Source organism: Haemorhous mexicanus, chromosome 13 (genome assembly GCF_027477595.1).
Source record: "Haemorhous mexicanus isolate bHaeMex1 chromosome 13, bHaeMex1.pri, whole genome shotgun sequence".
NCBI classification, from domain to species: Eukaryota; Metazoa; Chordata; class Aves; order Passeriformes; family Fringillidae; genus Haemorhous; species Haemorhous mexicanus.
The window spans coordinates 371,459-398,695 of NC_082353.1; the positions used below are offsets into that span (position 1 = coordinate 371,459).

A 27,237-nucleotide genomic window follows, 5' to 3' on the forward strand; every position below is an offset into this window, starting at 1 on the left:
TTAGCTCAAAATTTACAAATACTAAAAAGATCTTTGTTGAAGTAAAAAAAGAAATGTGTTGCAGTTACCTCAAGTAGAAATGCCTGAGAAGCAGAGAATTTACTTTTCAGAACACAGTTCAAGCACTCAATGTGTGTTGTAAAAAAAAACTGCACCCTTACCCCAGTCCTATTCATATAAGGCTTGGGAAAGGCACCAAGATTCACTTACTGGCATATGTGGATGCACAAAAACAAGATGCTCTGAGAGATTTCAACATAATGTACCTCTAACTACAAAAAGAAAAAGAACTCAACTGGGGAGACCAAATTACAGTTTATACTGTTTTGTACACAACAAAAAATAAGCATACATATCTTTTCAAGATTTCGTTACACAAAAAGGCATTTACATTAAATCGAACACTGGAGCAACTCACTAAAGTCCTGATTTACAAAGAAAAATGCCGGATATGTAACAATAGGCAAGATGACACGGAAATCTATACCAATTTTTAGTCTCCAAGCAGCACTACAAATTTACTACAAAGTTAATTTCAAGTGTATTATGCTTATTCTTATTTTACTATAACATAAATGAAATTAACATTTCTACTTAATTCCATTATTTGAGTTCTTCACTAAACCATGACATAAGAAAAGATGTCTAGAATATAACAGTCTACATACAGTTCTGTGCCATGTCGTCTGTGATGACACTAGCAGAGCAGGGAGGTTGGACCAGATGATACACTGTGGTCCATTCCAACCTTACCAATTCTGTGGTTCTGTGAAAGTCACCTCTCATTAACTATCCAAAACCCAGAACTTTTAAATGTTGACCTCAAATACATGAAATTGCCCAATTCATAAATCCATTACATCTCAAAGGCTGAGGCCTAAAAAGGAATTTCAGGCTCTCTGGGTATGCAAGGTGGTTTTCTCAAATAATTTAGTTCAACTGTATTGAACCACACTAACACTGTAGATTACAATATTTTTGGAATATATTAAGCCAAGGATGTAATAGGAAAATATAATAAAGGTCACCTTACAATTCTGTCTTAAAAGCAGTGTTAATTAATATTTCAAGGGTTCCAACACACATATACGCATGCTTAAAAGACTATAATAAATAAACACACTCAAAGGTAAAGTTGATACTTATGCACTGTAATCAACCAAAGTACTTGAAATTTTTGTTTAAAAAAGAGCACATTTAACACACAAATCTCCCCCTGGAAAAGTATAATGTACTCAACACAACATTCATTCCAATTAAATTACTTCTCATTACAACAGAAAGTTTTCCAGTTGTCTACAGAATCATCTCTAACCTGATTTCAGCTTCTGGCCAGGCAAACTTGAAGGAATTACTGTATTAATTAGTGTGTGTGGATAGTACATTAATAATTCATAATTGTTTCTCCTGCCTCAAGAAACACTATTGCATACAATTGTGATATTAATTTCATATCTACAGAAGTATTAAAAGATTCTTCACCTTCTTTTTTTAATCATGAAGAGCTTCCTAGTCTCCCAGTACCAAACAAAATACAACTGTAATAGGACTGACTGACTTCTGAAGTATGAATTTCCAGAACTAAAAAGACACATGTAATCTTGAAAGGGTAGGAGAGGAAGCCACCTAATGAAAATGTTTGTTACATTCACAAGATGGATATTTCAGCTGGTTTTCTGCATTACAGCAGAATGATCTATCCAAATTAATCTTTAAAATTGCAAGTTCTAATCTAAATCTATATAGATTTAAAATAACCACTATGAACTGCATTGTTTGAACTCTTCATTGCTTTTTAGAGAAAGAAAATATGTATAATATTTTATTTAAAGTAACACCTCAGTTTCTGCCGAAAGAGTGAGCTTCTTTGCATGCCCATGAGAACAAATTTAATTATTCTAGAAGAATTCTGATGTAGTACAAAAAAATTTCACTGTTTAAAAAACAATGGCTAAACTTCATTTCACGCAAAAGTAGAACTCCAAGCACACAAAATGTTACCTAATTTCCAAAAAAGCAAACTACATCATATAACAGTTACATAAATGCTCCTCTGTTACAAGCCAGAGGCAAAAGGAATCATCACTGCTGTTTCACTTAAATCAGAAATGCTTCCATTAAAATAATTGAAAGAAAATGCTTACTATGGTTATAACATTTTTACTTCTTCACAAACTCTTATACACTCACTGCTATGTTTTCTATGTGAATTCCTGGTGGCATTATAATGACAATTTATAGGTACTTGGAAGTTTCCCTTCTTAAGTTAGACCAGAAGATTCCATCAATTTTTCCTGTACAAACAGGGAAGTACAGTTGCCTTTCAGAAGTTCCTTTCTTAAATCCAGTTTTACTGGTAACAGACAAATCAGTCAAAAGCATCCCTAAACTCTGCTGTCCAGAAGTGAAGTTAGTAATGATGCCACAGGTGATGTGTAGAACAACAGAAAAAGAGCATCTCTTAATATTCATTCCAAACAACAACTGTAGAAAAAGGCCACACTGAAGCTTTCTGATGTACAAATGTGAAAGCAAATAATCTAGGTATATTCTTACCAGCTCTTTCAGATTTTTCTTTTTGCTCTTTTAATTCCTCGCCTTTTGTAGTTATTTGTTTGATTCGAGCACGCAGTTGGGCTACTTCCTCCTCCTTCATTTCCAATGTTTCATGCATTTGCCGCTTTGTCTCTGCAATTACCATGCCCTATGGAAAAGGTCCTTGTGATAAAAAGCTAGCAAATAAATAAGACATATATCTGAAACAATTTCAAGCCAGGGTACAATCCTTGCCAGGAATAAACTGTAGTCTCTTATTATGAGACCAGAGATCATAGGATTTTTCTATGTCAGAAAATAGAAAATGCTAAAAGAAAGAAAATAAGAATAGGGATTATTTTTAAGAGTATCCAAAATTTATCTAGTGGTGAAAAGAACTCCAGCAAACACAGACCATCCAAATATTTCCTCCTTCTAGTACAGACACTTTCCTTTGAAACACATATTCTGTAAACAAACCCAAACTAAAAGCATTGTAGAGTCTGTACTTCTCCTTGGAGATTACACCACACAACGTTAGCCATGTCACTTATGACACCACCATAAGTTACTCCAGGTACCAAGACTGTGATTAAAAAACTTTTAAGGAGCAAAAAACTGAGAAACTCCTTATTGTCTATCAAAAGCACAGTTACATTATTGGTTATTTTAAAATTAATTTCATTGTATCTCATCTTCATTTGTGTTTGGGGTTTCTTTGTTTGTTTTAGAATTGGCATCAAGGAACATATTCAGTCTATCTGCTTCATTCTATGTAATGTCATGTTGCAATATTAAGTACAATTTAACAGACATATGGTATATAAAATACAATAAAATTCTTAAGTAGCTTAAATCACATGTTTATTAAAACATAGATGAAACCAGCAGACCACTAAAACCAACTTCTAATACCAAGAACTAGATATTTTGTGCTTTAAACAATCTTCATCAAAGCCTACAGTTTTGTTTACCTTGTCCTGTTCTAGCTGTTCAATCAAATTCTTTGCATCACGTAGCTGTGTAATCAGTTTAGTCTTCTCAGCCATGTGAAGGTCCTAAAAAAAGATCCCAACCACAAGTTGGTTGACAAACAGCTTAGCTTTGGCTCTGACCCTGCACTATGCCTTGGAGGAAGAACACAGAAGACAGTCAAGGAAAACTGAAGTGAGCAGTTTTAAATTACTTTTACATCTCCCAGAGGTAGGCTGCCTTACGGCTTCTGTAATAATTCAGAGATCTGAAGGCTTTGTTAGAGCCTCCACACATGGGGGTCTGAGTTGGTAAAGTAAAACAAGAAATATGTCTAAGATTTCTGCTCTATTACCTGCATCTTGGTTTACAAGAGGATCTCAGCAATGTAACATAACAGAACAGCGGTGTTCTAGAAAACGTCATTAAAACACTCAAGTCTTTCAGAGCTTTTTCAAACCAGGCTAGTGCTCAGAGATGAGACAGGAATCTGATCTCTGTAACTAAAGTTAAGTACAGCTATACTTAGCACATTTTCAGATTTCATTACTATTAGCCACCTTACTTACACTCCACACTCATCATTAATAGCCTTAAAAGGAAAATTGAGCAAAGTATTAATTTATTAGCTTTGGGATTGCACTTATGTTCACTATATTGTGATTTCCACTGCCCTGCCTTCATTTTCTTACTATTAATTTACATAATTAATGCCTCATTATCCATGTCTTAAAGGTTTAGTTCTACTCCACTTTTCTCTCTTTACCTTCTGTCTTCTGTGCTAACACAGTCTTTTCCTCACTCCAATTTCCCACAACTACCTTATTTCAAATACCATTCTGAAGATTATTTATACAGTAAGTTTTCATACCCTACTTCACCACTCTAAAATAATTGTTGAGTGTATTCATTCCAGGTGTGTTTTGAATGTTTTTCTCCAAAAAAGTACAGGGACAGTTTGTTTCATGGTCTGCGCTATCAATAAATTTTGGAAATACTGGAGCTCTTGCTGTATTTTCATGGTTACCCATAAAGCTAAGAGCATTTTCCATACCTTCATTTTTTCCAGCTCCTGAAGCCTCTCTTCTAGCTGTTCTTGAAGTGCCTCTTTCTCGTTGGTCAATTGGGCACAGCACTCCTTATGTGACTGAATAGTTTCCTTACAACGTTGCAGCAAGTTCTCTTGGCGCTTCACCCTCTGATTAAGAGTTTCCAGTGTTTTAACAGAATCTTCATTACCCTCTATAAGACAACATACCAACATTACCACATGCATGACATTTCCAAAATGCAGATCTGCAATCATTCGCAATGCAGTGGACTCAGGTCTCTAAAGAAAGTTGTGTGAAGTTTGCAAAACTTCCTAGTTCCTCCTATAAGTGCCAGAAATATTCTACACATACACAGAGTAGTAAAGAGTATTCAACACCAAGATAGCTTACAAAACCCCAGCTACTTTACCAGCTTCAAAATGAAGCTATTAATCAACTAGGTTTTTTATGTAGTTAAAAAGTAATCATGATTTATAAACCTGCCTGCTGCTACTAACAGAATATGCACAAGTACGAAAAAATGTGATGCAAAGCAAATCACAACTCTCAAGTGCCATGCACACAGATTCTTGCTTTCCCAGGCTGGGTATGACATTAGTTCTGAAGTAACCAGGTTGGCAATATTACGTTAGCAGGATAAAGGTTATACTTAGTGTCTTTCTGAGTAGTACTCATAGAATCACAGACTGGTTTGGGTTGAAAGGGATCTTAAAGATCATCTAGTTCCAACCTCTGCCATATGCTGGAACACCTCACAGAACAAGTTGCTCAGAGCTCCATCCAGCCTGGCCTTTAACACTTCAAAGGATGGGGCAACCACAACTTCTCTGGTCAACCTGTTCCAGTGCCTCACCACCCGCACAGTAAAGAATTCTTTCTAATATCTACAATTTAAACCTACTCTCTTTCAGTTTGAATCACTGTAGACCTAGCACATTTGATAGTATTTTACTGTGTGCTTCTGCTCTGATGCTCTGGAGGTTGCAAGAGTATTTGGCATTGGACTGGATTTGCATGGCCAAGCTTCAGTAGTTGAATGGGAACTACAGGAGTGGCTTCTGCATGGAGCTGCCAGAAAGCTGCCAGAAGCTTTCCTCATGTCCAGCAGAGCCAATTCCCAGCAAAACTCCAAAGACAGATGGACTACTGGTCAAGGCTGGGGCAATTAGTAATGGTGGTAACACCTCTATGATAAAAAAAATAAGAAGAAAGAAGAAAAAAGTTATTGCACAGTTGTAATTGCAGCCAAAGAAAAGTAGAGTGAGAACATGTGAGGGGAACAACTCTGCAGACATGAAGATCCATGGAGAAGGAAGAGGAGAAGGTGCTCCAGGCACTGGAGCTAGGATTCCCCTACTGCCTGTGGTGCAGAGCATGGTGAAACAGCCATGCCCCTGCAGCCCATGGAGGACCAAGGGGATGCAGAGATCCTCGTGCTTGCCATGTAGGAGCCCATGCCAGAGCAGGTGGATGCCTGTGAGGAGACTGTGACCCTGTGGGAGGCCCATGGGAGGGAGAAACCCGCTCTGGATTAGCCTGTCCTTCAAGAAGTGCACCCTGTGGAAGAGTGACCCATGCTGCAGCAGTTTGAGGAGGACTGTGGCATGGGCTCACATCACAGCAGTTCACAGGGAGCTGCTGCCCATGAGTTGGACTCATGCTGGAGAAGTTCTTGGAGAACTGTCTCCTGTGGGAGGGACCCCACAGTGGAGCAGGAGAAGCAATCCTCTCCCTGAGCAGCAGATGAAACCACAGGTGATGAACTGACCAAAAACCCCCATTCCCTGACCCTCCAGGGAAAGTGGTAGAGCTGGGTAGAGCTGGACGGGGGGGGCAGGGAGGGGGAAGGTGTTTTTAAGGTTTTATTTTACTTCTTATTATCCTGCTCTGATTTTATTAGTAATAAATTCACTTTGTATCTATAATTCGAGCCTGTTTTGGCAATGACGGTATTTAGTAATGGACCTCTCCCAGGCCTTATCCCAACTCATGAACCCTTCTTTAAATTTTCTCTCCTCTGTCCAGCTGTGGAGGAGAGTGAGAGAGCCGCTTTGGTGGATGCCTGGCATACTACAGTTCAGAGGCAGACTCACGCACAGAAAACATCTGGAAGCACAATTTTTCATTATTGACTAAGCATTACCAAAACCATGGCACTAGACAAGAACATCTCCCCCCTAACACTTCCTATCATCCCTGCATATAAAAACTATAGCAGATGCTGAACAAATATTATTTCAAAATGTATGTTTACCTCTGTCTTAACCCTATATTTTATGAAGGATACCAATGAAAGACACTTTTATTATGTATCAGCATGATAATGTCCCTTGCTCAGTAATCAAATACATACAACACTCAGAATCCCACTAATTTAAACAACCTCCAGACGTGAGGAACACACAGGTGTGTTCAAAAGCAGGAATTTCAAAATTGATCATTGTTTTTAATTTTTTTTTTCTGATAAAACAAGAAAAAAAACCCCAAACTCACAAACAGAAACACAGAGACTGGCAACTAATCTGCTCTCTAAACTTCAGGTCCTCACTTAGGGGGGACAGAATCTCCTAATTGTATTAAGTTGGGATAGTAAGAACACCTATCAACAAAGCAATAATTACAATGTTATTATCAATATTGACAAAGGAAAGACATACCAGATCTGAATTCTTATGAAAATTTAGTTTCTTAGAAGGGTTATCCTGTCCCCTAGCTGCCAGATGGTTTTCAAAACAATTGTCTTCTTCTAGAAAATATATCCTTACTATGACATGGTCAGCCCTAAATATTGTTACTCCATCATAAATAACAACAGGTTTATTCCCCAAAATGTAACATCTCTTGAAAAAGCCACAATGCCTACCATTGCTGCCTGGTTCCACAATATTTTCTGCACTGACTTCTTCCGTTGGACTTTGAAGTTGTGGTTCTGATTGGACATTTTGATCAGGCAATTCAGTGCCTATCTGACTATTCTGTAATCTCTGCTTCAGCAACGACACCTAAACAAAATGTTCTTTTTGTTAAAAAAATCCAAGGATTCAAAGCAGATAATTTTTTGATCTTCAAAACCAGAAAGAGTTAAATTAATTTTAATATTAGCAAGTAGAAAAAGGAAAAAATCTGTCTGAAATTTTTTACCATTTTTTAAAAGTCAGAATTATGCTTCCAATTAACAAAAGTAAAACGACTATGGGTAGAGAAACAAAGACCAATTAAGCAAAATACATTAATTTTGCAAAAGCAATTTTAGGTCAGACATCAGCTAATGTCGATGTCTTGATAACAAAAACATCACAAAGGTATTTAAGTGCAAATCAGCCAATCCTATTTAACATGAGTAAGATTTTTATAAAGGTATCCTCTACCACAAAGACACACTTAATTTTCAGAAAATCCGAAATTCACAAGATGCTTTTCAACTTCAGAGCAATTACAATAAAACATGGATATGCATCATAGGAAATATACAGCTTAAAAGAAAAGGTAAGAAGAGCAGTTTTAAGCAACATCTATTTGGTAAATTATCTTACCTGAGTTTGCAGGACATTAATAAGTTGATCCTTTTCTTCTAAGGAAGCATCAAATTCCTCTTGGAGATGTTTCTTAGCTTGTTGATCCATCTGGAGCTCCTGATAATACAAACACATCTAAAATGAATGTGAACTCAGTGAATGTGAACTCAAAAGCCTTATGAAAATATTATGAAAGAGCATCCAAAATATCTCTTTCATAGTTGTGATCCCAAAATACAACAATAAAGTGTATATTTTTTTTACTATATGACATTCCACACAATATAGTAAGAACATCCAATTATAACACCAGGATTAAAACAGCAAGAGTCTAGATCTGATGGAAAATTATCAAGGATGCTTTTTCCTAAAAATAAGTTTGTATAGTGTTCATTTCAAGCCTGCTCCTTAAAAACTCTCTTCCATGCACATATTTCTCCTGGAAGCTGAAGACTGCACTTTGGAATATTCTTCATTTCACCACCAGATTAAGTCAACATAAAGAGAAGAAATATAAAATTCATTATGTTCATTCAATGTGCCACCATTCTAAAATGACAAATGCCATGTATAAGAGAAGAAAATTGGTCTTTTTATTCCACAAACGTGTCTCATATGAGAAAGGCAGAGAATACCAAATAATTTAAGTATGTGGCTTTACTTGATACTTACATGCATTTGGCTGCCTGAACACTCTTAGAAGCTTGTAGATATTGCCTAAATTCTTTAGTAATATCTACAGAGTCTTATATTTCCTGAAGGAGGTTTTTTTAATTACTTCCTACACTTTAAAGTTTAAACATTTAAATTTCTTTAAATTATTATCATTCTAATAGAAAATAAATGTACCTAAATTAATTCACATCTAACTGCTTATTCAGAGAATCAGAACCACACATACATCATGCATGCAGTGCTAATATTTTCAGAAACATTTTTCTATTTTTTATCCATATATTTATTTCATCCATAGATATCGTCTCCATTATTTACTCCAGGAAAAGAATGCTTCTATGACTGTTATTCTGCAAAGATCACTTGTATAAAAGCAATCACCATGCATAAACATGAGTTCCATTAGCCAGGCAAAGACAGAGGACGATAGAAAGAGAAAGAAAGGATGAAAAAGCAAATGAGACAAAACAGCACTGGATGCTTCCTGAGCTGCTTTCCTCCAACTCTAAATCTTGTTTTTATGCTGTCTTGCTGTATACCCCTTACCTCCAACAGCGAATGCCCTGCCACAGAGGAGGCTAATACCAGCTTTGAAAACCACAGCTGTATGAGCTGAGCCTGCCCGGCCATGCACAGGCACGATGGTGAAGGAAAGCATCACTACAAAAACCAATACTCTCTTCCCAACTATATCCACTTCTTAACACTGCATTGCCTCATGTTCTCAGCAATTACTGATCATACTTCTGCTCTGTGCTTCTGAGCTTTAGAAGCAATTCCTTTCAAATAAAGCAAAGCAGGCTAGTGTGAGAACAAGTGTCAAAGAGATTTATTGAAATCAACACAGAAATGGTCCTCTTTGGTTCTCAGAGTCCCTTTTTATCCTTTTCTGTGAAGGAGAACACTGAAGACTGCTTTAAGACTTGCTTTGAGGAATTACTCCTGACAGGAGTAAACTAAGGTAACGAAAACCACATTTATTTCTAGGGGCTGTGTCACACTGTTAATTTTAGCCTCAAAGGAAGATTCGTTTCCTCATACATGGCCCTCTGAGAAGAAACTTGCCTAATTCAACATATTTATGGGAAAAATGGATTGTATGATGAAGAAAAAGACTATTATAACTAATTTCTGATAACAAATTACTACATCAATGAATGAACTACTTTGGACCATGTTAGCTTCCACAATGGAAACTTACCATTTTATTTGTAATTTTTCCTTCGTTGTCTGTTTTACCTAATGCTGCAACACCTGGGCTTCCAAAAGATCAGAAAAATACTTTTTGAAGTGTATCAATTAATGAAAAAGAATTTCAGTGTTAGATTTGAAGGAATTTTTAAATTTACAAGATTGGTAAGAATGAAAATAAATTTTACACAAAATATACATATATAAATGTATATATATAAACCAGAAATATATGGGTAACTTATCTACACATATGAATCACAAAGACTATGACAGAAGTCAAAAAAAATAAAAATGCACATGGTCCAATTCTACCATATGGTAAAGATTTAACTCTTGTTCCACATTTGCCTTCCTGAATTTACAAGTAGCAATAAACTTGAAAAACAATCCTACAGGAGTATGCAGATATGGACTTAACACAGAAAAAGCTTTTTCATTTGACATTGCAGTGATCTGGAAAAGACACAACCTTGGCAAGCCAATTCTGACAGTAAAGCAATGGTTTTTTCCCTCATACGCACTGACAGCTTAGCTTAGGACATTGTGACAGTCCGGACACAGGCTATAGCTCAGATGAACACAGTACTCCCAACACTGACCCACTGTTCTCAGCTGCTGGGGCGGAAACAGCACAGATGTGAACCAAAATGCTATCCTACCAGCACACACAATTCACAGCACACTCACCTGAATTACTCTCTGAATCACTGAAGAGTGCCCAGAAATTTGCCAGTGACCTCCCTTGAAATGACTGCCTGCCTGACTAGTCACAGGGATAGGTCCTTGTGGGTGAGCTTGAGCCTTGAGTACACACATGGCCAGAAGCTCACAGCCACCATCCCTCATTATGAAGGGGACAGACCTCGGTTCCTGTCTGTGGGTAAAACACCCAAGTGCCTCGAGTAAGTGTGCCTTCAGGCAAAGGTGGGACCTCACCACAGTCTAATGGCTCCTGCAACCTCCATGCCAGTGCTGCTACTCAGCATTGTACATGCCAGAAGCAGGTGTGCAGTCATAAGACAAAGCCTGTGACTTTGGGCTAAATGGTACCCAGCTCTTTAGAAATATAAGAGCACAGACAGAAGCCCTTGCACACCCATCTCTAAATCTGGTGTTGCACTAGCTCCTGAGGCAATAAAACTGCTTCAGCTTCACATCGTCCTTCATTAGGGTTTGACAATATGGTGCTTTTGATTTTGCCCTTTCAATCTGTTCTGCTCTGTCATCTGTACATGTTTTTTAAGTCCATTGTGTTTACAATCAATACCTAATACACTAGAGCTTCTCCTCTGAATTTCACTATTCCCTAAGGAGGCAAAAACATGACCTACTGGATTTTATGATTGAAACCAAACTATACCAAAATCCATAAAACAGTGTAAGTATTACAACTGAGATAAAGAATAATTTTTTTTAATTATCCTTTTTTTTTTATAGTCATTAAAATCCTTAAAAAGATGTGCCTATTACTTGTGTTTGCCTGAATTAGTATTTGTCATTAATAGAAGAGCAACAAATTGCACAGGGACATTTATGATTGGGCCCAACAATACTGCAAGAACCACACACACTTCTACCTATTTCACAATGAACAGGAGAAGTAGTTCAGTTGGTGATGCACTGCTCTGTCTTAAGACTGTAGCAATAAGCGGCTGAATAGGACACAAGCCAGAGGAATTACCCCATATAAACAACAATTAAAAAAAAAAGCTGTAAAATATGCTGGCTCTGTAATAGAAAATATTTTGCGAACAAAAAAGTCAAAAGCTAGGCAGAAAAAGATCCTATGCAGGTGTGATATAATATAAACACGCAATCAATAAAGGAAATTACCTCTCTCAGTTCTCCAATTCTGCGAAGTGCTTTATCCTGGCTTTGACTCAGAATGCTCTTAAGAAAAAGGAAGAATAAAGATCAGATGTATTAAATGTAATTTTTAAATGGATAAATAAATTCAAAAATTAAAAAATGTAATTATTTGTTTCTCTTTCAAGTCATGTTTGATATGCAAGTATTGTCATAAACTGCCAACTGTGGGTTGGCAATCTATCAATCTATCACCTGAAGTCAGCTGATGCAACAAAAAAGGCTGGAGTACAATACTTCACAGTTATTTTGACAAATTAATTTTACTTTGGCTTCCTTAGAAATTCCAGCTAAGAAATCCTCATCTGTTACACACTCACAACACATTGAAAATTAAATCTGTATTGTAACTACACATTTTAAGATTGAAAAAAGCATGCAGGTAAGAGAGCATGAAAAGTACTGCTTACCTGTAGCTTCTTCTTTTCCCGCTGGATAACTTGATAAGCAGACACTAGCTAAAATAAACAAATCAGATATAAAGATGGTAATACATCTGCATATAGCCATCAAAATAATTTCCTTAGTTGTATCACTACCTGCATTTTAGAATTCTTCCACTTGAGAACTTTCTTTTGATACAAATGTACTTAAACTTTCTTAATGTTTTCTTTATCTATCTATAAAATATCTCCAAAGTGTTAAAAAATACAAGCCTACATGACAAAACAATGATGTTACTCAGCATTCATACACAGTTTTCCCTTCCCTGAGACAACATACCACATACTATCCTTCAACACAGGAGGTCAATCCCAACAGTATCAGAAAGTTACATCTCAGACAGCTACCCCACAGGGGTGACCACTTGTAAGAGTACATGTCCCGGGAGATTGAGCAAAAATAATTTTACAAAAAGTGTACATTAAAAAATACATTTCTAAATTTAATTTAAAAAGGTGTAATGTTCTCATCCCATATGCTTTGCATATATCCAGCAAAGACAGACTGAAAGTAGACAGTATTTCATTTCTCACTGTAAGCTGACAAAAGGAGGAATGGCACAACTTAGTTTACTTAAATATTTGATTACAACTGCCAAGTAGCATTATGTTGAAATAGCATAATGGCATTTGGAATTAGAACATTGTGTTTTCAAATTGATGAAAAATTTGAGAAAAATAAATCTAGAACACCAAAAAGAGAAAATCAAAATATATCTTCAAATTCTAATTTAAAACAAACTAAACTTTTTCAGAATTCAAAATTACTTTTAATTTCAAAGTGATATTTATTTTGCCCTTATAAGAAAATCAAAACTGCTGTGGGTGGCTTCCTTTACCATATTTTTGAGATGCTAACTATGCATCCTACTTTAGGAGGAAAAGAATATTTCTGGCTTATTACTTGTTATACACTGCAACAAGTTTCTTCCAAGCCCCAGCAAAACAATTATTTTCAACTGAACTGAAGAAACTCAAAAAACCAGGAAAAAAACCCAAGCCTTTTTGACAGAGAAAGTTAGGACTTGGTGGACAGATTACAGTAATAAAAAAAAATTCCAAATGACCAAAAAAAGCACTAAAACAAACACACAAACTGAAGAATTTTCATTTTAGCAACTACTATTTACATAAACTTTAAAAAAATACTTATTACACTAGCTGGAAGTGAAAGAAAAATTGCTGTGAGAACTGCTCTTTCAGGCATATGCTGAATACTGCAGTCACTGTATACATATTTTAGATTCCAGATTTTGACAAAAGTATGCACAGGAATTTTTGTATTTGAGGGCAGCAAACATTAAAAGAACTGTAAAAAACAGTACAAACATCCAGTTTTAAATACAACACACATTTAAAAAACAACTAAAAAACCCAAACAAAACCCCAAAACTAATTTAAAAACCCAATACCATAACACCACCTTCCGTTTGACAGCTTTACCTACCCCAGTAATTTGGAAAATGAGTAGGGAAACTACTTAAACAACTGGTTTTTACTAAAATACCCCCAAAAATAAGATGTTTGAATTAATTCCTCCCAGGGAATACCTAGAAATTATGAAAAACAGAACTTGTTTTTTGAAAACAAAATGCTTGCCTATTGCACATGGCTAGAATATACACTGTGCATTTCAAGAACAGGTTGGAATAAAAATAAATTTGCTGTCATGGGAGTACAAATCATGCTCATCTCTGTAGTGAACTTCACCCCCTGCTAGATGCTTTCAGTTGAAATCTTAATAGGCCTGCTCTGTGTGAGTAACCATTAATTAATCTCTACAGCTGGCATCAGGAAATTACTTACGAACAAGAGAAGAAAAATATTTCCATGTTTTATTACCAGAAAAACATTTAACATTTTTAGGTCAAAAATAACTAGATTTAGAATAATTTAACTTCCATATTAGTTGTAAGTTGAAACATTTGCTCCAAATAGGAGAACAAAAAGATTGTCCACTACTGCAGTATCTGTTAGCCTAATCTCTTTCCCCTTTCTGCATAGCTAAACCAGTCACATTACCTACCTCTGAGTATTTTCCTCTATAGTTGCCTAAACTGCGCTCCATTCTACGCAAACGCTGCAGCAACTGCTCTTTGCTGAAGGTGTCCATATTTCCCAAAGGCTCTTCAGTTTCACTTTCAATGTCAGAAGGTGAATCAAAGGTGGAACTGAGAGCTTCCAACTCTAGTCGATTCAGTGAGTCTCTTGAAGAACTTCGGACTAGGGACTCTTTAGAAGAAGAGCGAAATAGGGTCTCTTTTACTGGGCTTCGAAACAAAGACTCCATGGAGGGAACTCGAAGCTGAAGCCTCTGGCCAAAAGACTGACTGTCACTTTGCTGCAAAAATTGAAAGAAAGTAATTATTTCTGCACTGCTTTTAGGTAGACAGCCACACTAAAGTCCAGGAAAGAGACTTGTCTGGTTCAAAGAAACTACTGTTGTCTAACACATGCATGACACCAAATAGCTGCTACTCCCTTAAAAGAATCATCTACTTGTGCAGAAAAATCAGGCACGCAACTACCAGATGTGGACAAATTCAGATAGCAACTAAATCTAATAAACTACAGCTCTGATTTAAACTTTTAGGAGAATTTATTTCTGTGTAATCGCTCTAAAACGTGAGGAAAGTGTAACTAATATAAATGGCTATTTACTATTTTCTCAAACTTGAAAAATATAATTGACTCACTTCTTCATGTATTACACAGAAAACTGGATTTATCCCAAAAACATAGATACTTTCTTACGACAAAGGCAACAAATTAATGGTAGAAATCCTTGTATGATAGTTAGTCCTAGCAAACCATCTTGAACAGTCCTTTTCTTATTTTTATTTTAAATGACTTTACAATTTTTACATAAAACAAAATTATTGATTTATGCAGCTATAGTACTTACTTCATTCTATACCAAGAAATTCTGTGCTGTGGTAACCTTTACTGCTGGTGCTACAGAAGTGATGTGAAAACATTACTGCAAGATGTTGCCTGTACAATTAAATGTTGGGAGGCACATGCCAGAAGCCACTGCTAATTCCACTTCAGTAAGCTAAATATTTCCCTGAGACATATTAAAAAATTACCTACATCCTTCTCACTAGTGACAACTTTTGCAGCCTATCGGTTCTTTTCCTTCAGCTTTCCAAACATGCAATAGGCCCTCTACTTTTGAAAGTGATTTTAATGCTGTGCAACTAGAAGCATCTCGATGCTGGCAGTCTGCTAACTAGTCCTTACAAAAAGAAAAGCTCCACACATCAGTGACAATACTTAATACCCACAAATGGGATTACACACAAACAAAATATCTGAGCATCCTCACAGGCAACTACTTAGCCCTACTTCAGCATGAAGAGAAATACTGGACACTTAAACCAATGTAACACAAAGACAGCACAGCAGTGAAGGAGGAAACAAAACCCCCCATGCCCTCCACATACCTGTGGAGAGACAGGTTCACTTCCATTGTTTTCTGTGGATCCAGGAAGTGGTTGTTTATTTAAGTTCTACAAGAAGTAAAAACAACTGTTAGAAGAAACAGAGTACAAGGGCTGTAATTCAGTGATTCCTAGAAACAGCATCTGTGCTTTTTTCTTTGCCTCTGTTTTTAGTACCTTCTTTGGAAAGCTTATTAAGATGTCTTCATGCAAACAAGCTAGCTTGTTAAATTCAAAACAGATTGCTGCAATATGCAGGACTACAAAGCAGCTATGTGTGCATGGATTAGTATGAGACATCTGCAAATACGGACATTTCCAACTAAGTAATAATGATTATTTATACAACATTTATGGACAAATCAAAGACACAGCAAAAAGACATAATTATAGCAGGAGAAGTCTAATTGATTACTAGTATTTACAGCCAATATGAGTAAGAGTTGGCTGTAACACCATCTTTCTCTGTTTCAGTGCATTGGGAGGGCAGAAACTACCTGGAAAAGGAGTGCTGGTAAAAAACTGTTTATAATTCCAAAAAGCATGGAAAGAAAATTAGACTTTCAGAAAATATATCTTCAACAAAACTTTTGCATTCCCAAAGAAAGGAAAATAAAACACACACACATTAAAAAACTTCACCCAAAACAACCAAACCAATACAATAAATAACAATAGTCTGGAGTTGGTTGGTTTGTTTGGTTTGGGGTTAAGGGGGTTTTTTTATTGGTTTGGGGTTTTTTTTCAGAGTTTAGACATTTCTGTTCCTAGCCTGTCTATCCTGCCTTTCCTGCATCCTGTGTTCAGGTGTTTGCTAACCCAGTCCTAATTTTCACTAAGGATGACCCTGGAAACTACAGGTCTCTTATTCTCATTTCATTGACTGGTAAAATTATGGAGATGATTTTTCTGGGAGTTATTGAAAAACAACTTCAAGATAGAGCAATCCTTGGTCACAACCAGCAATGCGTTCACAAGGGGACACCCCTGCTTGCCAAATCTGATCTCCTTTTATTACAAGGTTACCCACTGAGATGAGCAAGGGAAGCTACTTCTTGTAATCTTTTTGGATTTCAGTTAAGCCTTTGATACTGTCTCTCACAGCACCCTCCTGGACAAAATATTCATCATACAGCTGCATAGACAAATGATGTAGTGCGTGAGCAGCTAGCTCATGGGTTGGGCTTAAAGCTTTACAGTGAATGGGGTGACATCAGACTGGTGAGATGTCACTAGTGAGGTTCCACAGGGCTCCATCCTCAGCTCTGTACTCTTCAACATCTCCATAAATTACTCGAATGCAGGACTTGAAGGTACACTAAATTTGATAATGATATTAAATTGGGAGTAGCTATTGACTGCCTTGAAGGCAGAGAGGCCCTGGAAGAGTGGGCCTCAGCAAATTAGAGGGCTGAGTAATCAGCAACCATACGAAGTTCAGCTAAGACAAATGCCAAATTCTGCACCTGGGATGAGACAACCCTGGATGTATGGACAGATTGGGGAACAAGACACTGGAGAGCAGCACCATGGAAAGGGACCTGAGGGTCCTGGTCAATGGAAAGTTGAATATGAGACAGCAGTGCCCTGGCAGCCAGGAGAGCCAAGCATGTCCTGGGTACATCAGGCACAGCATCACCATCTGGGCAAGGGAGGGGATTGTCCCCTTTGCTCTGAACTGCTGCAGCCTCACCTCGAGTCCTGTGTGCAGTTTTGGGTGTCACAATATAAAAAGATACAAAGCTATTAGAGAGTATCCAAAGACGGGCTACAAAGATGATGAAGGGCTTTGAGGGGAAGCTGTACAAGGAGCAGCTGAGGTTACTTGGTTTGCTCATCCTGAAGGAGACAGAGGGAGACTTCATAGCAGTTTACAATTTCTTCATGAGGGGATGTGGAGGGGCAGGAGCTGTGGTGACCAGCGACAGGACTCAAGGGAATGGCATGAAGCTCCGTCAGGGAAGATTATGTTTGATATTAGAATAAGGTTCTTTACCCAGAGGGTGGTTAGGCACTGAAACAGGCTCCCCAGGTAAGTGGTCACACCACCAAGCCTGTCTGAGTTCAAGAAGTGATTGGACAACACTCTTAGGAACATGGTGTGATTCTTTGGGCTGTACTGTACTGCAGGGACAGGAGTAGGACTTGAGTCAATCTTGTGGGTCCCTTCCAACTCAGGATATTCTATGATTCTTACTTACACAAATCCAGATGGTTTTTTGCTGTATAAATCCAGTCCAACTGAATTAGCAGAATATGCTAGAAACCATCTTGGACATGGATTTTTTCAACAGAAGTGAAACACTGAGGCATATCAAACAAAAAATGGGTAAATTCACCTAAGAGGAACTCTTAACTTTTAATCAAGTTGTACCCTGACAGTTACATGCAAGCTACAAAATCGAAGGTGTACGTAGAACTCAAATCTCAATCACAATCACCCTTGTGTATCTATCTCCTACATGATCACACTCACAGCTTCTACTCTGGATATGCAATAAGCACACCTAAACATTAATGTGGCAGAGGAATGATAAAAGAGGTTCAAAAAGGTCTGACATGGAGCAAATTTGAGGTAGTACAGAAATAACACAGAACAATAAGAAATCCAGGTTGTTAAGGAAACCAGAGAACTGAGCTGTTATCCATATGCAGACAAAACAAAACAAGCCATACAAGAAGTCTGGATTTGGAAACTGTGCTTCACCTAGCTTGAACAAAATCTGCATTCTGCTTCAGAACACGATCCTGTGGCAGTGCATTTGCTCCTAGTGGATTAACAGTTTTTACAGGTTTTAAACTGAAGTACTGTATTCTTGGCTCCATTACCTGTTCTTGTTTTTTCTAACAGGAAAACTTAATAATAAGATGATTCAAATAAAAAAAATTATCTTCTGCTTTATAATTTACAAAGCATCTGCTGTGCTCCTATAGGACTGACAACAGAGGGAGACAAACACTTTACCAAGACATCACAAAAAGAGTGATTGGGCATTGGAATGGGCTGCTCAGGGAGATGGTGGTGTTACCATCTCTAGAGATACTTCAGAAAAGATTGGATGTGGCACTTAGTGGCATGTCTAGCTGGCAAGGTGATGTTAGGTCATAGGTTGGATGCAGTGATCTCAGAGGTCTTTTCCAACCTACTTAATTCTGTGATTCTGTGACTTACATACTAAATACACTTTTTTCAAAAATCAAGTATTCTGATATACATAAAGAAGAGTTAAAGGAAAGTCTGGATGGTTTGTGCAAGTAATTTGTAAGTACAATTTAATATTTAACTTTTATTTTAAAACATAAGATTAAGTAGATTTATTAAATTTAATAAGGTTTTTATGAATATAAAATCCATGGATGCTGTTTCTTTCTGTTAAGATGCTTAAAAAAGCTGCCATTTAAGGACCTATAAAGATCCTTAAAATGTAATTTCAAAGCTAAACTAGTGATGACACTTTTAAAAGTTTCCTACTCACTATGCAGGCATCTTTGTATACAATCTATGGGAACAAAAGAAGAATCCATATTTGGGATTACACTTTCTATTGGCATAAACAATAAAAGGGATACACTAGTAATCTTTCATATAAAAAATGGACCACTGTAGGTATATGGCTGCTGAAAGTCTACATCACTGTGCTCTAGGGCAAAGGATTGTATTTGAGTATCTACACACTGAATGGTAAGCATGAATGGAAGTTGCTATATATAAATATAGATCCAAGAGGCTTTGAAAAGCTTAAAAGCTTGAGCCTTTCATAAGCCTGAAGAGAGCTTTCAGCAAAATTAGATTCACAGAGCACAAGCAGCCATTTTGAAAGTCTTAAAACCAGCAGTTACATCAGGGTTTCTGGAGACCAATGGAAGTTTTTCCTCCACAAACTCATAGAACATAACATCCATGTCTCTATCCAAAGACAGCTATACTTACACTATCTTACAAAAACATTGCTTTTTATTATGAAGATGTATAAGTCAGAGCTCAGTTTCAACTGGAGCACATTAGGGTGTTCCACTAACAATTTTGTCACCTTACTTCCCTAGTTCTGCAATGCAAAATCATACTTTTTTCTCAAAGGTATAAATAGATTACCAAGCCTGAGAAGTGAAAGTTTAAATGTTTTCATTTAGAAACATTTTACTGCTTTCAATAGTAATACTTTCTCAAGTATTCAAAAACTGAGTAATTATGAAGGGAGAAAGGAAGGAGAGCTTAATGTTTTCTTACATTTTCCTTTTATTTTTTCCTTAAAAAAACCCCCCCACTGTGTCCAAGAATATTTTTAAATGTTTCTTCATGCACAAAACCTTTGCAGCTTAGCTAGTAAAGAGTTTATACTAACTTCATCTATGCCAAAAAAATACAGTTACAGCCACTTCCCTATGCTGTTCACTCTCAGATCACATATACAGCTGAAATACTGTTTTGTTTTAGCAGAATTAATATGTATTTGTGTATGGTGGTGAAGCTTTCCTCTCCTGTATTTTTACTGTACCTAGGTTTTGTAAGCATATATAATGTGGGTGTATCTTTAATATATTTTTTTAATCAGACATCCTATTCTTTATATTTCCCATCATTTTCTCTCACTCCCAGTTCTTATTGTGAGTACAGCTCCAGAATTTTCAAGAAGTTCAGAGAACAAAATAAGTTTTACAGGTAACATATTAGTACGCATTGGTAACACATTAACTATAACTGTTTCGTTACTGCAGTCTTGCATACAAATATGTGAGCGACTAAATATGCCACTGAAGTACATTCTAAAAGATCACGTAAAGACAACATTGGGGCACTCATACAAACAGCTATGTGAAATGATTTTTTTATTTTTTTGAGATAATTCTGTTGTATAGTGAAAACTAACAAAGCTTCCTTAAATTTGCAGTGAATCTTTAAGGAACGATTGCTGGACCTGGAATATGGTCAGAATACACTTTCCTGGGACCACCATTTTAATCACTGTTTCTGTCCAATCTTGTTTAGCTTGAGAAAGACAAGTCCAACAAGCGTGTTGTGCTATGTCCTGGTTATTAAATTTTGATCCTGTTATAGCTTTCAGTGACTGGTCAATTTAAACCACGAGCAGGAAAAAAGTACTTACAAAGTAATCATGAAGTATAACGATGAGCTGGGATTCTAAAAATTACTGTGCTTTAAATCACTTAGGGACTTGGGAATGCCATGCCTCTAAAGCATATGAAAAATGCCAATAAGAATACAGCTTCTATGTGCCTATATCTGAAAGCAGAAGTCTGACTTCCTCCCTATGCCTGCTTCCTTTTCTTCACTTCTTGCCACCTCTCACTGAGCTTCTCCACTTACATATAGTGAAGACAACATTTCCAGGCAAAGAAACATATATTTAAAGTAAAACCTAACTGTTAAAAAAAATACTATTCATCCTCACAATAATAACTGCCAGGTTATCAACTAGATATAGATTAATTTATGTGTCCATGTGAAATAATTATTTCCTGCTACCATTAGAAGTAAATGACATGTTACATTTCACCGTATACAGAAAATAGCATGAAAGTTTTACACATAACCAATCCCAATGTTAATTCTATCAATTTATCTTGAAATACATACAGACATACATAAATATGAAGAGGAAATTTCTATGCAACACACATACAAACTTGTGCAACAGTTATTTAAATTTGTGTATTGTTGCCTGTATAAGAAAAAATATGTTAATTTTTTTATATTACAATAAATTCACATCATACCAGCATACCAGAGAGAAGCTATCAGTTACTACCTCTGTGAAATTTAGTGCAGGGTTAGCAACAAGATAGTTAAGACAGAGGTCTTTGTGAGAAGAAGCCACAAGCAAGTAAGTTTTCCTTCTAGTACATTACTCTCCTCCACCCGCTAAAGGTATCACTAAGAGGGGTGGGGAGGACTCACCACACCGTCACTCTGTGGCTTAGGTTGTTTGGTGGGATCCAAAGCAAAGATAGTATACTCTGAGAGAAAAGCAGGTTCTGCTATCATCCCGGCTAATAGCTGTTATTCAATGCAAAGAGGAGGAAAATGAAAATAAATCAAGCAATAAAGAACATCGCCAATTTTACTCCATTTTTCCATGCTATTAAAAACATAACAAAACAATACAGCAGTTTATGAGACAACATATATCGATAAAGGGAAGATGGAACCAGAAAATATGCACTAGATCATTTCAGAACAGCCAAAATACAGTTTTGATCAAAACTTCTTTAGAACAAAAGAAGCATACTATTTAAAAGATCCTAATTTAGCCCAAGATAAAAATTATGTTTCAGGCATTGCTATTGTAATTTTTTTTAAATTCCATGGATGAGTTGTCTTCATATATCACTGAGCCCTATTGTTATTCATTAACAACTCATTATTCTAAAAATTCTATCAGTATTTCAGTTACATATAATCTAATTTGCTTGCTTTTGACTATTTATCATCTGACGCTTTTATACACTAGAATGCTGTTTTCATTTTTAAAAATTCCTTACATTTTTTTTTTAAGTACTAGCAGACTATTTAGTAAAAAAACCATAAGTTGAATCGAACTGTTTTATCAAGTCAGTATCTAAGAAGAGATATAAATTCCTAGAGGTGAAAACAAGAAGCCAAGAGACTGGAATTTGAATTCAATATACATGTAATGTAATGCATTTAGGATTCCGTAACTGAGAGACAAAAATATTCCTCTCATGATTATACTCACATACCTAAGTTCAAGGTTCAACTTCCTTACAGCTTGAGATTTCAGAATTGTACTAACTGCTGACTAAACCAAACTAAATAAAACAAAATTGTTCTGAAATAATGAGACAAACCCCTCTATCAAGTTACTAAACAGTACTTTAAGGAATCAAAGACTAATATAAGTTAGGAGTTTAAATTACTTTTTTTGGTGACAATTAAATTTATTCCAGTGCTGTAGCAGATTAATTACAGAAATTCAAATTGAGAGCGAGAAATATTTTCACAGGTAAGATCTGAAAGGCTACATGACTTTGAATTTATGTTCGCCAAACCCTTTCAGAAAATGTAAGAAGTGGTAAATGTTCTGTGAGAGCCATAAACAATAAATAGCCTCAGATTCGCCAATAACTATTTGCCAACAGAGCTAAAATTTCTTACTTTTAAGTTACTGCAAAGATGTGCTGCTAGTAAAAAAAAAATGGTCACATTCCACATGCTCTCAATCTTCTTCATTCCCCCGGAGCCTCAACACACTTGCCCTTATGCATTCACTGTGGTAGCAACAACACAGAGTTTGTTGTCCTCCTCCCTCAGCCTGTTAGAAGTATAATTCTTAAGAGTAAGCTGTGCAAAAGCTACTCATACATACATACATACATACATATATATATATAAATGTGTGTGTGTACATATATGTGTGTATGTGTATATGTATGTATGTATGTATGTATATGGGTATGTACATATATATGTGTGTATATATATATATATTTTTTTTTTTTTATTTTTATTTTTTTTTTTTACATCTACATTTTTTTCCTCCTCTGAGCTTTCAGACAAGACAAAAATAAGGAAATTGACAAAACTTGTCAGTTTTGTCAAGTTCCAGAAAATCTTCATCATCTGTTGATGGTCGTATAAATTCTTGCTCCTCTTGAAAGGGCGCATGCCAATAAAAGAAAAGGCATATACTATGTATATTTTTACAGAAGTATACAAACATACAGCAACAATACTACAAGCAAGCCTGATGGCCTCATGAATTAGAAGCATGCAAATTCACAAATAAAATTCTGAAATTTTTTAAGATAAAAATTACTATGCATGTTTGGAGAGGACCAATTAAGAAAATGAAAGACAGTTTGCAAAGCATGGATAAATGGATTAGGCAAATATTATTAACCAAAAGATTATGAACATTTTTAACATGTAACATATATTATCTTCAGCTTAATTAAATCACTTTTAACAATATGACCATCAAGAACTTCAGGAACCACAGACAATTTAAATTATCTCTTCACAATAACAGCCTGCTAGTGCTCAAAATATTAAGTTGCAAAATTTCACCATAGCATTACTTTGCTTAATCCTAATTGCATTATTTAGTACACCAAAAGTTTGCATTAAAAAGGACTCTTATTTCATCTCTAACAAGTTCATCCCCCCCCAAAAAAGATGGTCTGTCAGCTTGTTCAGTGTCTATGAAGTGTTAGATTTTCAGTAATCCCTGGAAGTCCATGACCGTGTTAGTGCAGCCAGGTTCAGGAGGCTCAGACAAATTCACAAATTTACCAATTCATTCTTCCACAAAATATTAATTATAAAACCCAAAACACAGAGGTAAGATGACAGAACTTTAAGCAATGGCACAAGTTCATTTTTAAAATTCACCCAAATTACCTGGTAGACTGATAGGGATATGCAACCCTGTTTTAACACAGTATGATCCAAACTATCCACTGCCTAAAACATGCCAATCCATATAGCAGTTATGAGTTTGAGAAAAACGAAATTGATGCAGTACTGCTTGACTTTGCAGACATACAACTCCAGTGTATCCATCATAACTAAAAACTTACACAAACAGTAGAATGCAATTAAAAAATCTGTTCAGTTTCACTGATGCTGATCATAACACAAGAACATTTCTAAATCATCTCAGCCTTGTCCTTTGTTGCTCGAGTAAAGGCAAGCACAGAAGGGGAGGAGACCTCTTTTCCTCAGTTTTTAACAATTAGGTTGTTCTCAGGTCAACTGGCTTCCTGAACTATTAGAAAGACAGAGAATAAATAGCCTCCCTGCAATCCAGAAGGAAGCAGTTAGTGACCTGTTGAGCTACTTCAAATGCTCACAAGCCCGTGGGACCAGATGAGTGAGCTGGTATGAAGAAGAGATCCCTAAGCCATTCTCCCTCACTTATCATCAGTCTTGGCTAACTGGGGAGGTCCAAAATTACTGGAAACCGGTCAATCTAATGCCAATCCATCAGAAGGACCAAAAGGAGGATCCAGGAAACCATAAGCCTGTCAGTCTGACCTTGGTGTCCAGCAAGGTTATGAACAGATCATCTTGAGTACAATCACACAGCACCTACAAGGTGGCCAAGGGATCAGAACCAGCCAGCATGGATTTAGGACAGGCAGGCCCTACCTAACCAACCTGACCTCCTTTTATGACCAGGTGACCCAGCTGGTGGATGCAGGGAAGGCTGTTGAAGTTGTCTACCTGGACTGAGCAAAGTCTTTTTGACACAATCTCCCATGGGAAAATCCTGGAAAAGCTGACAGCCCATGGCTTGGACAGGTGCACTCTTTGAAGGGTTATGAACTGGCTGGATTGCCAGGCCCAGAGAGCAGTGGTGAATGGTGTTGGATCGTCTGTTGGTGGCCCATCACTAGTGACAACCCCCAGGGATCTGTGTTGGGCCTAGACCTGCTTAGTATCTTTACTGATGATCTGATAAGGGGATTGAGTCCATCCTCAGCAAATTTGCAGATGACACCAAGTTGGGTGTGAATCTCAATCTGCTGGAGGGTAGGAGAGCTCTGCAGAGCAACCGGGACAGGCTGGATTGATAGGACAAATCCAACTACATGAGGTTTAACAAAACAAGTGTCAGGTGCTGCACTTTGGCCACAACAACCCCCTGCAGAACTATGGGCTAGGAACAGAGAGGCTGGACAGAGGCCAGGCAGAAAGGGACCTGGGGGTACTGACTGATGGCAGACTGAACGTGATCCAGCAGTGTGCCCAAATGGCCAAGAAAGTCAATGGGATCCTGGCCTGTATCAGCAATAGTGTGGCCAGCAGGACCAGGGAAGTGATTCTTCCCCTAGACTCGGCACTGGTGAGACCACAGCTTGAGTACTGTGTTCAGGTCTGGGCCCCTCAATTTAGGAAGGATGTTGAGATGCTGGAGCATGTCCAGAGAAGGGCAACAAGGCTGGTGAAGGGTCTGGAACACAAGTGCCATGAGGAATGGCTGAAGGGTTGTTTAGCCTGGAGAAAAGGAGAGTCAGGGGAGATATTTTCACTCTCTACAACTGCCTCAAAGGAAGTTGTAGTCAAGTGGGAGTCGGTCTCTTCTCCCAGGAAACAACTGACAGTCTTAAGCTGCATCAGAAAATGCTTAGGTTTAGGACATTTGGGAGGACATTAGGAAGAAGTTCTTCACAGAAAGAGTGATTGGGCACTGGAATGGGCTGCCCAGAATGATGGTGGAGTCACCATCCCTGGAGGTGCTTAAGAAAAGACTGGATGTGGCACTTAGTGCCGTGTCTAGTTGATAAGGTGATGTTAGGTCATAGGTTGGACTTGATGATCTCAAAGGTCCTTTCCAACCTACTTAATTCTGTGATTCAGTGAGCCAACCTTACAAGCAAAGAAGGCACAACAATACTGAGGCAGAACAGTGAGCCCTCTATGAAGATGAAATTTCAAAATATTTCCTATTCAGTAGCCAAGACAAGTGTTTCACACTTCAAATAGCTACCAAAGACAGAATATACTCAGTCATGGTCCAAAAATGGTATTTCTTTAACACATTTAGATCTGGCTGCATTTGCCCATTAGTGAGTTCATCCTCCACTATCCAATGTTAAGTGAGCAACAATGAAAATATTTAAGGACTTCCTTGCAGTATTTTTGCTACTCTGTAAGTTGATTTTGGCATGGCCTGGTTTTTTAGTAGTGGGAGAGGGCCACAGAAATGGCTTCTGTGAGAAATGGCTACAAGCTTCCACCAAGTGGAACTTCCAAACTAGAACAGCCTATCCCCGAAGGACAGCACCCTGCAGATGAGCGACCCACACCAATTTCAGAAAGATTGTTCGCCTATGGGAGGGACTCACGTTGCAAAAGTTTTGGCAGGACTCCTGCTTGTAAGATTGGAGCCAGACTGGAGGAGTTCACGGAGGACCATCTCCCATGGGAGGGACCCCAGGGCATAGCAGAGAAAAGACTTCCCTCCCTGAGCGGATAGAAAAAGATCTTGGGTGATGAACTAACCAAAACCCCCCTTCCCTGTCTCCCTATGCTGTCAGGGTGAAAGAGGGAGGGGCTGGGGGGGGGGGAGGGGAAGAAAGGTATTTATAACGCTTATTTTACTTCTCGTTATCCTTCTCTGACTCTGTTAATAACAAATTTACCTTATACCTTTAAATTTGAACCTATTTTGCCCTTAAGAGTGTTTTCCCCCAATTCTTATGTCAACTCATAAACCGTCCATTTATTTCCTTTCCCTCTCCTCTGCCCAACTGTAACAAGAGTGAGTGAGTGAGTGAGTGAGTGAGTGAGTGAGTGAGTGAGTGAGTGAACAACTTTTCTAAGTGCCTGGTGGTGTCTGGCCAATGTCATACCACAACATTCTGACAGCTCATAACCTGGTACATATTTAGTTAAATTATGGGCAGAGCCCCCTAGTGAGTCCTGTAATTACACTACTTAATGCTTTCCAATATATACATGTGCTTTTATCTACATTTTTCTTTTTTTTTCAACCAACTATTCAGTACAACTTTAAGAACTAACTGTCTAGTTAACTCTGGGGTGGGGATGTTAGGG

General features: G+C 37.3%; 1 protein-coding gene across 9 annotated transcripts in view; it reads right to left on the minus strand.

Moving 5' to 3' along the window:
• GOLGA4 (golgin A4) overlaps positions 1 to 27,237 on the minus strand; it is a 78,091-nt gene that overhangs the window by 38,190 nt on the left and 12,664 nt on the right. For 8 of the 9 annotated variants that reach the window (XM_059858632.1, XM_059858633.1, XM_059858636.1 and 5 more), the window contains exons 3-11: positions 15,699 to 15,764; positions 14,279 to 14,593; positions 12,220 to 12,267; positions 11,777 to 11,833; positions 8,093 to 8,191; positions 7,423 to 7,561; positions 4,562 to 4,749; positions 3,510 to 3,593; positions 2,557 to 2,704 (exon numbers count right to left, since the gene is read on the minus strand). In XM_059858632.1, coding sequence (XP_059714615.1) covers positions 2,557 to 2,704; positions 3,510 to 3,593; positions 4,562 to 4,749; positions 7,423 to 7,561; positions 8,093 to 8,191; positions 11,777 to 11,833; positions 12,220 to 12,267; positions 14,279 to 14,593; positions 15,699 to 15,764 — 1,144 coding nt within the window. The remainder of the gene's footprint in view (positions 1 to 2,556; positions 2,705 to 3,509; positions 3,594 to 4,561; positions 4,750 to 7,422; positions 7,562 to 8,092; positions 8,192 to 11,776; positions 11,834 to 12,219; positions 12,268 to 14,278; positions 14,594 to 15,698; positions 15,765 to 27,237) is intronic. The other variant, XM_059858634.1, reaches the window with a different exon arrangement.